Genomic DNA, 13,199 nt, shown 5'->3' with positions numbered 1-13,199 from the left:
CTACATAGATGCTTAGAGGAATTGTCTGCAGAAAAAAAACCCCAACAAAAATAACCATTAGCTCTGGAGTCCAAAGACAGCTTTTTTTTCAATTTGCAAGTATGCAGCACTAAGCTGTGACCCTTGATTATCACATTATTTCCATGGACTCAGGTGTATGGACTATGTGAATTTCCCCTAAGCAACTTCTTTTTTTAATAGCGCTGCAGCTTAACCAGGGTTTGTCGTTTCCATGTCAACCATTGCTCCCCAGTGATTACATCATCGCAATATTAGTACAGAGGCCTGGACAGAAAAGGAGGAGCTGTTTTTGATTGCTGTCAACGTCGATCTATTCTAAAAAATAAATAAATAAACCGCAAGACCGGTGCAGCATAACTACCCTATACCATTCAGCTACACTATGATTGTAACATACTTCATAATAAGTTCTATGACAATTACTATTATCACATTCTTCTAATAGGTTCATGGGTGATCATTTCCATTCACTAGTTTTGTAACATCTCATTACAAGTGTTACATTTATACAACAAGCAATAAAATACTGCTATAATTAACAATACAGAGAGGAAATAAGAAACAATTAATTAGGAGATGTGTCTTAAAAGAGTTAATCCACTAAGCCCTTGGTAGATAGACGTTAACCCTGACCCTTATTGCGGCAGCAGTAATAACAGGGACACGTGGCGCTTCACGGTGATGAATATGCATGGACCAATGCTCCCAGGAAGTGAAAGGAAAAAGCTGGGAAATACTTAAGTCTAGATGAGACATATAGAAGGGGAGACTGGGGTGCAGTCTAAAAATCAAGATATACAAAAGGTGATCTAAAAGAGAAATCAAGTGAAGTGGAGAAGGAAAATAAACATTGAACTATCTCCAGATATTGCAGAAAGCAATATGAAGATTTCACATTTTTAGGTCCCCCAAGAAAAGGTATGTGTTATGCTCTACAGATTTAAACTGTACTGACATCCATTGGATACTAATCGAGGGTAAAACCACACAAGCAATATGGGGGGAAATTGTATTACAGCATCCCACTTCTCCCCAGTTACTAAAACTAGATGGTAGAATTGGGTGCATCATACTGACTGCAATAGTCCTATTGTCACAGTCACTACTTTATTCTGACTGTGTGTCCCACTATTTAGGACTTATTTTGTACACCCGGGATATCTACAGGCAGTCCCCGACTTATGTACAAGATTCTGTAGATTTGTTCTTAAGTTGAATTTGTATGTAAATCGGAACTGTATATTTTATAATTGTAACCCCAACCAGAATATTTTTTTGTTTCTGTGACAATTGGAATTTAAAACTTTTGGGTTGTCATAAGAACCAGGATTAACAATAAATGTTAAATGCAGATAACTGTTACAGCTGATCATTGTAGCTTGGAACTAAAGTATAGTAAATTACCAACTTCCAGAGGTCCATTTGTAACTAGGGGTTGTCTGTATGTCGGGTGTTCTTAAGTAGGGGGCCGCCTGTATTCTCTCTATCTATATACTGAATTTGCACATCCTCCTTCTTTTCTTGTTGGCATACCTTTAAAAAAACTCTTTAAGTCAGGAGATCATTTATATAAGGATACCTACTCACAAACTGGTAGTGATGATGGTATGATGCCCATACTGATTATATAGTAATGTGACAAGTTAAAAGGGCCCCAGTATTTTCTTTGAACCAATTAGGAGAGGCTTTATCAGATGAACAGAGGTCCAAGACAACCAGCACCCCCCCAACACTCTTTGGTTTGGCGCTATCTTCAAAGGGTTATCTACCTGTCCGTCTTATATCCATACTAAGGATGGTCAAACAAAAAATTCTAGTATATTAAGAGATGACAGGCTCCAGGGATGACAGGCTGCACTCATATCACATTCTAAGATATAATTTTTGCTATCTAAATAAAAAAAAAGTTGCAACAAATATAATATTTTTCTTGTGTTTTGGACATCCATTCCTATTGTGAGTGGGAATAAATGTAGCACAATTTGCACACATGCAGAATACAAAGGATTTTCACCCCACACAAAGAAAGAACCTGGTGGTGTAATGACATAGACTACAGTACAATGACGGCTTCTATAATACTATGGATCTCTTCTGCTAACAATAGAAAGTTTAGGAAGTTCATACTTATCCTCTCTCCTTATAACACACGTCTTGAGATCATTATATAGTTTTTAACTACATGTCATTCAACAGTTCTTCCTCTTCATTACACAATGTGTGAAGACAGGCACAAAGCCTCAGTTGTTTGGAATCTCTATAAACAGCTCCGCACAGAACAGGATCAGCTTTAATAATGCACAAGTGTTCATTCTATCTGACTCCTTGAAACATGAGGATACATAAGTTGCGATTATTATACGTTGCCTCTGTATCATGAATATGTATGAATTAATGTCTGGCACACCACTGTAGACAGACAGACGGGCAGATAAACATATGCAGTCTGCACATGCAGGTGCAGCATAGGTTTTACTTAAGAGAATAACTCACATTTGTAAAAGTAATCGAAAAAGTTGGAAATCATTGCAGACACTGCAAACAAATAAACCACAAGACACTACCAAACCATGGAAGTCACCTGGAAAAGCTTATGAAAAGTGATATGTGTGCCGATATATATATAAGGACACAGCAGAGCTATGGGAGTCCAGAGCAGGGCCCAAAGCCACAATCTATCCTAATGCCGATACATTACAATGATGATTTATTTGTATGTATGTATTTTTTCTGCAACAGCAATCTTATTGTTGGCATATTTCCACCTTGACCGTGATTATAATCAGGCACAAAAGCCCTAAAAAGTCTAACTAAAAAAACAATCTTCCTCTATACCCACCAGACAAAAGTCGTGGCTAGTAGTTTGAATGGAGTTGTGGTCAAGCTTAGTTCTGACAGAAACAGCTCTGAAAGACCTTCATGTTATGTAGGTAAAAGGAAAACTGTCACCATTAAAATGCAGCTGAATCTCCTGGGACAATCTTACAAAGCAGAAGCAGATGAGCAGATTAAAATATATGTGTGTGTGTGTTAAAAATACAACTTATAGACTCATCCCTCCTCTTTCTTTACTGAATAGTCCAGTGAGAGGTCCTATCTAGCAATTAGCAGCCTTTTTAGATAAGTATGTTTACAGAGAGACTGTCAATCATGAATAAGAATTGCTCACTGCATTCCGAAGTATGGATTCAGTCAGGAAGTTATTGAAAATCTTTTATATCAAGCTTCTCAGCTGCTCCTGCTCTATACCATGCCCAAATCTTAGAGTATGCTGAAGAAAGATGTTCCCCATAAATACCACTGAAAGGAACTTTTGCTTTTAACACTGTGTTTAGTTTTCCCATGTGAAGGTAGGCCCAAGATTGGGTAGTCTTGATGGAATTACTAATTTATGAGGCAATTAACCAAGCTTGTATTTTATTACTGAAAAATATGTAAATGCCATATCAGTATCATATACAAAGGGAAGTAGTGTAAAACCCATTGTAGTTATCTCAGATGACACACATGAGTAACAAATGTGCAGCAATGAAAAGTAGCAACAAGCTACCTAATGTATTATCCCTCAAGTAATAGAATATCTCTATTTCCTAGAATTCCCAATTAAAATAGAAGTGAGCGGATCTGTCTCTGCTGACGACTTTTCTAACCCTTCAACAAAAACGCCTCTAATTAAAACGATTTTTGTTTTAGTAGATTTTCCAGAGCAGAATGAACGGGCCTCTTGAGGTCAGGGGGCTTTATTGCAAAATTCTGCTATGCAATACACTACGAGTCAGCAGTACGAGCCAAGGGCTATTTCATCATTTACAACCTATATTTGTGGTCAGCCTAGATATACTATATCTTTCCACTGCAGACACAAATCATAAGCCCATTTCTAAAACACAGGGCCGCTGATTGGTTTTGCATCACTCACACAGTCGGTATAAAACTATCATAACACAGCATACGCTTAACAAAGTAAGCATCTTTCAAGCAGACATTTAACCTTTTTTCCAGCGCTGGTATGTAAGCCAAAAGTGTTAGTCATGCTACTATTTGCTTTAGATCTATTAAGAAAACATATGTTCCATTGTTACATCTGCTGCTCGCCCCCCAGTGGGCCCCGGGAGAAACTCTCCAAGAAAAAGACACATTAACTGCTTCAGCTCATGCCTTAAAAAGAGTTAATAAACGCTTCAACGCTGGGTCAGCACATATTGTCCTGGTGTATACATCTATATAAATCCTAACACAGTATACACAAGAGCAATTGTTTCACTAGAGTCCCGCAAAATCTACAAGTAGGCACGACAAGTAACTATGCAGCCCCTGTAGCCTGAGGATTAAAGCACAATAAGAAAGGTCTCTCTACACATTACAGAGGACACAGTTGGCTCTCAAGAAGGCAGTGCTTTCTCGCTGAGATATGTAAGCAAATAACAGGTTAAGGTATGATTTCCTGTTTGGCCAAGGCAAGAGGGGATTTCGTCCCTGCTGTAAAATGACTGCACTGTTTTGAGTAATGACACTGATTTTGTCTTCCTCAAAGTTTACAGCACAGAAAAAGAATCGAGCGCCAGCAAGAATTCCATGTAATCCAGCCCCGATTAGGTCTTCTTACTGTGAGATCCCTTTTGTAGAAACAGCAGTTGGACGCCCCTTCTCAACCCCTGAGCATTGCATGGATTACACTGATATTACGCTGAAAATTTCACAAGCACAGATATCCATTGCCCTGCCAACACGCATAACACAAGCAGCAAAATGGAAAATGCACAAAAGTTAAACTGCGAGGCTCAGTGCTGCAAAGAAAGAATTTGTAATAATTGTGTGACAAGTATCTAAAGTGATGCTGCAAGCAGAGCAAAAAGAGATGGACATAGAATCTTTACACTATGTCTACTTACCTTCTTCCTGGGCTGCCATTTCATCATATTTGTACGTAAAAAGGTTGAGCATCAAGAGACGTGAGAGATACTTGTAAACGTGGGAATTTTACAGCTGCTGATAGTCATGCTTCCTGCCCCTTTAAAGATGTTGCATATTTACTTTTTGGAACATAACCATCAGAAGAAAAAAACTAAGTGCAGGAACAGAAACTATAATTGCAGCTAAGCTTAACCAAATCCAAAGGAAAACTAAATATCAAAAAAATATCACAATAAATAGACCAAGTGTTAACAAAATCATTTATCCGGAAAAAAAGAATCTCGAGTGGGATAGAAAATCCAATGCTTCATGGTGTTAAGTAAACGTTGCAGAAAAATGTATCGGAAAGGCTTGCTGAAACCTGGATTTAGTCAATTCTCTTCTGTCATAAATGCTCACATCTGCAATCCAAGATCTAGAAGTGTCCTATACTCTCATGCTGCACATCAGAGATCTGATTTTGTCATCTTACAAATTCCTCTCTGCTTTCTTTCCTTAAAATCCACTACGCTCTGAGTGCTTTGCAGTTACAGGCGATGGTTGCCAGCCGTCTTCTTGCATCTTTCCCCCAAAAAAAGTACATTCCAGGATACAGTTCCATAAGAGGAAAAGAAAATCCGGCTCCACTGATGTCTTCAATTTGTAGAATGTTACAGGAAAGGTTCTGCGTGAAAAATTCACGCCACTTAATACACCGAAAACAGAAACAAAAACAAATCCACCAAAAAACAGGGAATTTTACTTGGGAAATGCTGGAAGGAAATCCTGCAACAGCAACAAAATGTACTCCTCTACACTAATGACTTCCTTCCCTTCTAGTATATGCAGAGCCCGCACTGTTCTGTTCAAGACATTGCAGCAGCCTGCAGGGTCTTACTGCTAGTCAGATCAGCTACTACTATGTACAAGATCTGCTTTCATTTACCCTGTGATCCCACTGTGCAAAGGCATACAGATCTGCAGTAGGAAATGTCTGCTTTGACAAGCAAATAAATTGTTCTTATCCATGTATTTGTGTCTACGCTATAATAATATAATAAAAATATGTTTAAGTGCAAGAAAGCCTTTAAATGTGAGAGCACTCATTTTTCTATTACTCCTGACTAAACTCTCTATGTAATATGATATAGAATCAGAAGATTTTTCCAAAAAGGCACTTGTATCACTGAATTTTAGATCAGAACAATGTATGTTTAGAAACTAAAAATCTTTAGGAAAATATTTCCTCAGCTATTAGAGGCCATAGAAAATAATGGCAATGCATTGTACAAAGCATGTGCTATACAAGGTCACTGGATTCAGACTCACATACAGTACTGACTACGGTAGCAGATGTATACCCAAAAGTAACATGGTCTTAGTTAAGCAGGGTCAGCAGTAGTGTACGATAGCAGCAGCCAAGATTAGTGTTACTTTTACAGGCACTTCACATATGATCTAAATATTAGATACTACATCAAGTTTAAAATGTGACATAAACTGCATCTTTCACCTAAATGATGCACCATAAAAAAACTAATAAAGTTTTGTGTCAGACACTGGTTTGGTGGTTTTGCTTACTACTAGAATCAGAATGCACATAAGTACATATATGGTGGGAATTTGCAGTGCAGGATCTTTCACTACAGTCATGAGAAAAAGAAAGTATAAATCTCGCTCAATTTCTTAGCACATTGCCACAACTTGTGCTTTCATAGAGGTGGTCACACTTGATCATGATCACTGAATCAAGGGCATTGTATTAGCAGCACCTGGCTATTAGTTGCCGTCATGATTTCTATAAAAGCGGTAAGGATGCCTTCTGCATGGGCCTCATTTTTGTTCAATAAATAATGAGGCCATGTAATTTATCATGTTGCTATGCAACTATAGATGTAATTACCTAATTTTAATTCCAATGACCATTTTTATTACGTCCTGATATGTTAAACCATGGAATTCAATTACAATTTCCTTTCTTTTCCTTATAACTGTAGGTAACTTTCGCTGTTGCTGGTTCATTTACTGGGAATTGACACTCCAACCTTCATTAAACAGCGTCTCATTAGGACAACCCATCTCTTATTGTAGAGTAGTCCACTGTCGATCGGCTGATCGGCTACTTTCAATAGAAGAGCTGTGGTGACCGCACATTTATTTCCTTTTAGCAGCCATTACATTCATGGCATCCATTCACCACAAATGTCCAATAATCTTTGTATCTATTGACAGGGCTCATACTTGATCACTGCCTCATTTAAAATACTCTCCAATCATGCAGTGAGAAGGAATGGGATGTGTATGACTCCTACTCAGTGAGGGTCCCAGTGGTGGGTCACCTAGCGATAAGATATTTATCTCCTATCCTGTAGTCCAATCCAATATCTTTCAGTCAATTAATAGTCACAAGGATCTCCTTTGATGTGACACATGCAGCTTTTATGAAGGGTAACCAACCTCAATTGCACTATCATCGGGCACCTTTGTGACGGCTATATTGTGACATGTCTCATATGTATTAGTCTTTCATCTATATAATATACTAGCTGCAGCTCCCAGTGTTGCCCGTGTCTCTGATTGTCTTTAGGGGCAGCACGGTGGCTGAGTGAGTAGCACATCTGCCTTGCAGCACTGGGGTCCTGGGTTCGAATCCCACCCAGGTCAACATCTGCAAAGAGTTTGTATGTTCTCTCCGTGTTTGCGTGGGTTTCGTCCGGGTACTCCGGTTTCCTCCCACACTTCAAAACATACTGTTAGGTTGTTTAGATTGTGAGCCCCATGGGGACAGGGACCAATTTGACATGCCTGTGCAGCGCTGCGTAATCTGTGTGCGCTATATAAATAAAGGATTATTATTATTATTATTATTTGTCTCTGACTGACTCTAACTCTGACTGTCTTGTCCCTGACTGTATCTGTCCCTGACTGTCTCTGTTTCTGACCGTTTTCATCTCTGATTGTCTGACTGTCTCTGTCTCTAGCTTTCTCTGTCTCCGGTTTTCTCTGTCTGTCTCTGTTTATAACAGTCTGTCTCTGACTGTCTCTCTATTTGTCTTTGACTGTCTCTGACTGTTTTTGTCTCTGACTGTCACATTGTCTAGGGGGAGATTTATCAGAACTGATAAATCTAGCAGAACTGTTCTAGTTGCTCAACTCATTGCCTATAGTAACCAATCAAAGCTCAGAGCTCATATTAATGACCTGTGACAAAATAGCAACCAATCAAGGCCCAGCTTCTAACCACCACAGCAGCAGCAGACAATGGCTGCTGTATATGGTGGTTAATAAGTGTATTCTGGAAAGTGTAGGGTGAAAATTTCGGCTCAAACCGAGTTATGACACTTCCTGAATCACAGAGAGTGACTGTGCAAAATTTGGTGATTGTAAACGCTATGTTGCAGATTCCTTTAGTGGACATACACCCATATACACTCAGCTTTATATATTAGATGTCACTATGTTCTAAATGCCCCTTTTTCTACTGCTACAGTCGCATTGGAATTTTGTGAGTACATCATGAGAGTCTGAATCTACATGGCTGAAAACCAGTCACACAGTATTCAGATAAAAAAGGCATAATTGGACAATCTAGTCTGGCAAATGACAGGGAGGCAGAGATACTGGGGCAAATTTACTTACCCGGTCCATTCGCGTTCCAGCGGCGGCTTCTCCGCTCTGGATTCGGGTCCGGCCGGGATTTAATAAGGTAGTTCTTCCGCTGTCCACCAGGTGGCGCTGCTGCGCTGAAAGTAAACTCATCGCGCCGGAATGCACCGAGCTGGACCAGGTGAAGGTAAGCGGTCCTTATGCGACACATTTTCGGTTTTTAAATGCGGCGGTTTTTCCGAATACGTCGGGTTTTCGTTCGGCCACGCCCCCCGATTTCCGTCGCGCGCATGCCAGCGCCGATGCGCCACAATCCGATCGCGTGCGCCAAAATCCCGGGGCAATTTAAGTACAAGCGGCGCAAAACGGAAATATTCGGGTAACACGTCGGGAAAACGCGAATCGGGCCCTTAATAAATGACCCCCACTGTGTGAGTATAAAATATTTACTCTGATACAAGAATCCCTGGTAAGCAATCTCTTTCTATCTGAATGACTGCTTTCACTGTGGATGGATTATAGCACATACCACTGTGTTTTCATGTCCAGGCACAATCTTTATCACCCTTACCAACCTACTTGTTTCCAAATGAATAATGCAGCAGAAAACGTCTATTGAAAACAGTTTTTTTACCCCTGGGTTTCTTTTTTTATGTTGCTGGTGAAGCCCTTTTTTTATAAAATAAATTTTAAACATCAATACAAGTGCATAATCCGTGTTCACAAAGCAATGGTATCACAGAAGTTACAATTTTTATTTTCAGATTTTTAATCTGCTGTACATTTACAGCCATTGTTTGACAGTTGTATTAAAATTCATGGGAATCGGGTAATGCACTTTAATACATTCTGACTGCAGTGTTACAAGCTGCTGTAAGCAGATATTGCTGCTTCCTAAAACCAGCACAAATAAGGTTCTATTGAGAAATGGAAAATACACAGTTATATTTATAAAAAGTTTTATTTCCGTTTTTTTTAACCTTAGAACCAAGCTATCATCTACAAATGAATATCAGAAGTTTATTTTGTAGTTTCCTCTACCTTCAGGGATGAAATAATGATGGTGTCTACTGTACCTGATGTGACGGTGTTACGGTGGGCAGCGCTTTTATGTCACATTGATCAATCACATGGCCTGGTTGCAGTTCAGTTCTTTTGGAGAAAAACCCTCCAAGCAGCTGATTGTTGGAGTTGTCAGCTGGGCACCCCCACTTTTTATCTGGGTTCAACGTATCCCAATATGTGTGATATAACATGAATGGCTTGACAAAAAACCTGATTCTACAACACCAATGTGATCATGAGTGCTATTAGATGCATGTGGAGACCCAGTGTTAGTAATCTAAGACCTCTTCATGTATCCACCACGTTGGATACACTGCTGGGCAATTTCACATGAAATTGCAGAAAAGCATGCAAACTTCAATGCTGAAAGTTCAAGGCCCACGCCAGCGCAAAGGCGTGGAGAAGAATGTCCTACGCTGGTCCACTCTGCCACCGGCTGCGCCCCTTCCACTCTGCCACCGGCTGCACCCCTTTCACTTTTGCAAGAAATTGCCATTATTTTTGTGCTTCTACACCAGTTTATGGCATAGAAGCACTGATAAATCCCCCATGCAATCAATCTAGAGTCTTATGTACTTACAAAATAAAGTAAAAATGCAGGTAGTCATCCTTTTTAATACAGTGCTCAGCGTTACCATAAAATTCCATGTTAGAACAAGCTTTGATAAATAACCAAGTGGAAAGCTTACCATTTCTCATATGTCTGTACTGATATACATGATTAATATGAAAAAGTCTGTTTGTATCTGCATATACGCATTACCCAGGTACAGCTCGTGACCCTTATCTGTGCCTACACATTTTTCCAGTCACAATTTGTTGACTGTCATAGACACAACATCTAATTTCTGAGCTATGCCTCTGAATATGTTTTCTTCTTCCACTTCCAGTCAGCGCATGATTCAAGTGATATGGCTGTACAATAGCTAATTATCTATAAAAATAAATTAGAGCAATATATAGCGGTAATTATTGTACAGAACAACCTGTGCTAAGAAATAGATCATAGCTCTGGAATGTCATCTTGATGTGAGGATCATATTAATATAATCAGCAATAAAAGCAAGTAGTCGCTGTCTTGCCAGGGAAGAAAACTACTTGTGATGGTTTTGAAAAGTGCGATCTCCAATCTAATCTTCATTAGGCGCAATAATGTGGACCACAAAACAGCAAGGATGCTTTGTTCTGGCTCAGTCTCAAAGTCATAAGCATTATTATTTAAGAACGCTGAGAGAATAAAAAGACAATGAAGGAACCTACAAAGCAATCATTAACATTGTTGTAGAAAACATATAAGAAGAGCATAGAAAAAGTATTAAAAAGATCAACATTAAAGGGCCTATGTTACAATGTCATAGGTCCCAGAACCCTCTATGAATGTGGGAAATAAGAGGCTCTCTGAGTACTGATGTATCCTAAATATGATGTCACATTGGAGTAACCTTTTAATAAAAAAAAGTTGATTCCAAACATTTGTACATTCATTGATCAAGAAATTAGCCTACATCAATATTAAAATATGTTCCCCTTTTTCCAATGTAGACATCCTTATTAAGATGGCTACAGAGATAACTATGAAATAATATAGACCGGAAGAACCAGGGCTGATAAGTTATACATGTAGAGGGGTTGAGATGATCAGTGCCTTGGTCTTCAGATTAATTGCAATGTGATATATAAAGATCTAATCTGCCTTTATAAAATGTCAAATCCTCAAAACACAATAAAGTTGTGCGTATAAATGGTTGGGACACTTGATCTGAAACAAAAGGGTACATGGAATGATAGGGCCGTGTTTTAGTGATCCTATTAGTCTAATCCTTTGACCCCTATACCAGTCTCTATTTTTCGGACCAATCGATTTAGATGGGTTAAGAGATGCCAATGCAATGCATTAGCAGGTCAGCCGGAAAATGGCCAGAAACAAGCCACTTCTTGTGAAGAGACTTCTTGTGAAGTTGGGAATCAATGTGGAGTGCACTGTTCCTTTAAATTTACTAGAGGGGTGTGAATACACCATTAGGACCTGAGCAGAGACAAGGAAAATGGAAACCAGGTGGTATAATGTGGCATTACATGAAAGGTAAATTGACCCATAATGTGGCTTATGTGTATTTCTTATTACCTAATATTACCTAATATGGTTCTCCTGAACAATTGGTCACCATAGAAGCCAGTTTAGTAGAGTAAGAGGACTTTTTCTCTTCAGTGTCAGGGCCATCATGTAGAACAATGTAGAGGCAACCTATTAGATAATTTAGGTATATATCTACATTTTATCAAAGTTAATTGTAAAAATATTGTTGTGCAGCACAGTGAAAAGTTGACCAGCATGGTGATAAATTGAAATCTGTGAAGGTCTGTGTGATGCACCAAATTAGTAATACTATAAAGCTGTTATTTAATGTTGGCCAAGCTGAAAGCCCCACAATTAGGTTTTGAGCAGACGTTGCTCCACAAAAGACCTGTCAATATACTGTTTACTTTCAATGGGGGCCATGTGGGCAACAAGCATAGATGTATAGATGAGACAATAGGAAACCAATACAAGTGAAAGTTAACAACTGACCACTGAAACAAAGATGTGACACCATTGCTTTTGTCTTCACACTCTCATTAGTCATATATATACATTTAATTGATAGAATGATATGCATTGTTGCAGCATTGCAAGTATTTGTTGTTATATTCTGTAGAGATGGAGTGCTTAAAATCTACAATATAGTGCATATTACATATTGTTAACGCAATACAATCTTGGTTTTACATATAAATGGACTTACTCAGATGATGGCATCCCGCAATCCAGTACTTTATCATTTTCTGCTGTTACAATATCTGTGATCAAATTACTGTTGCTATGCTGAGAATTGCTGGACTACAAGGAATAGGGTTACAAAGAGAGTACAGAATCTGATATATATATATATATATATATATATATATATATATATATATATATATATAAGATAGTGATTCTAGGTCCTACTTTACAGTAATAATTATTGGGGCTGTCTCATAAAGACATCCTCTCTCCCATATAGACAATATTGCCAATAAAGGGAGTTCCCCCCCACTCTGGAGTCCAGCATATTACATACGGTATATTGTTATTCATCAAAATGACCGTCATATATGATGCTTCATTTCCCTAATGGGTTATTTATAATTGATTTTCCAAACCAGGCAATCCTTTCAGTAAAACTTCTCATTAGGGCTAAGTCTGCAGCTTCTAAAAAAAGAGGCATTTTATTTACCCATGTAGTAATGTTTTTGCAGGCTTTAACCCTTTCAGGACTCATATTTGTGTATCTGTTTTTTACTTCCCTTATTCCAAAAGCCATACCTTTTTTGTTTTTCAGTTTAAAGAAATGGGTGAAGGCTCGATATATGTGGGTCAAATTGTACTTTTTAGTGGCGCCATTTAATATTTAACATAGTACAAGAAAGCTGGAAAAAGGTGTGGTGTTATTAAAAAAAAAAATTGCAGTCTGTTCTTGTGGGTTCTGTTTTTACAGCTTCTTTGTGTGCTAGGTCAGTATGATCACCACACTTGATTTTTATTGTTTATTTTTATATGTGTTCTAGAGAAAGAGGGGTTTTCGCTTTCAGTT

At 38.5% G+C, this 13,199-nt stretch overlaps 1 protein-coding gene across 3 annotated transcripts in view; it reads right to left on the bottom strand.

Annotated features, from left to right (window-relative positions):
- The window catches only part of TTC28 (tetratricopeptide repeat domain 28), a 365,189-nt gene that overhangs the window by 276,917 nt on the left and 75,073 nt on the right, over positions 1 to 13,199 (bottom strand). The window contains exon 1 of one of the 3 annotated variants that reach the window (XM_072146660.1): positions 4,914 to 5,802. The exons of the other annotated variants lie outside the window; for them this stretch is intronic. Coding sequence (XP_072002761.1) covers positions 4,914 to 4,940 — 27 coding nt within the window. The 5' untranslated portion in view covers positions 4,941 to 5,802. Of the gene's footprint in view, positions 1 to 4,913; positions 5,803 to 13,199 lie in introns of those variants that run through there. 3 annotated transcript variants of the gene reach the window in all.

The sequence above is a fragment of the Engystomops pustulosus genome, chromosome 1 (genome assembly GCF_040894005.1).
Source record: "Engystomops pustulosus chromosome 1, aEngPut4.maternal, whole genome shotgun sequence".
Classification (NCBI taxonomy): Eukaryota; Metazoa; Chordata; class Amphibia; order Anura; family Leptodactylidae; genus Engystomops; species Engystomops pustulosus.
The sequence above is the reverse complement of the archived record's forward strand: the minus strand, read 5'-3'. Positions and strand labels throughout refer to the sequence as shown.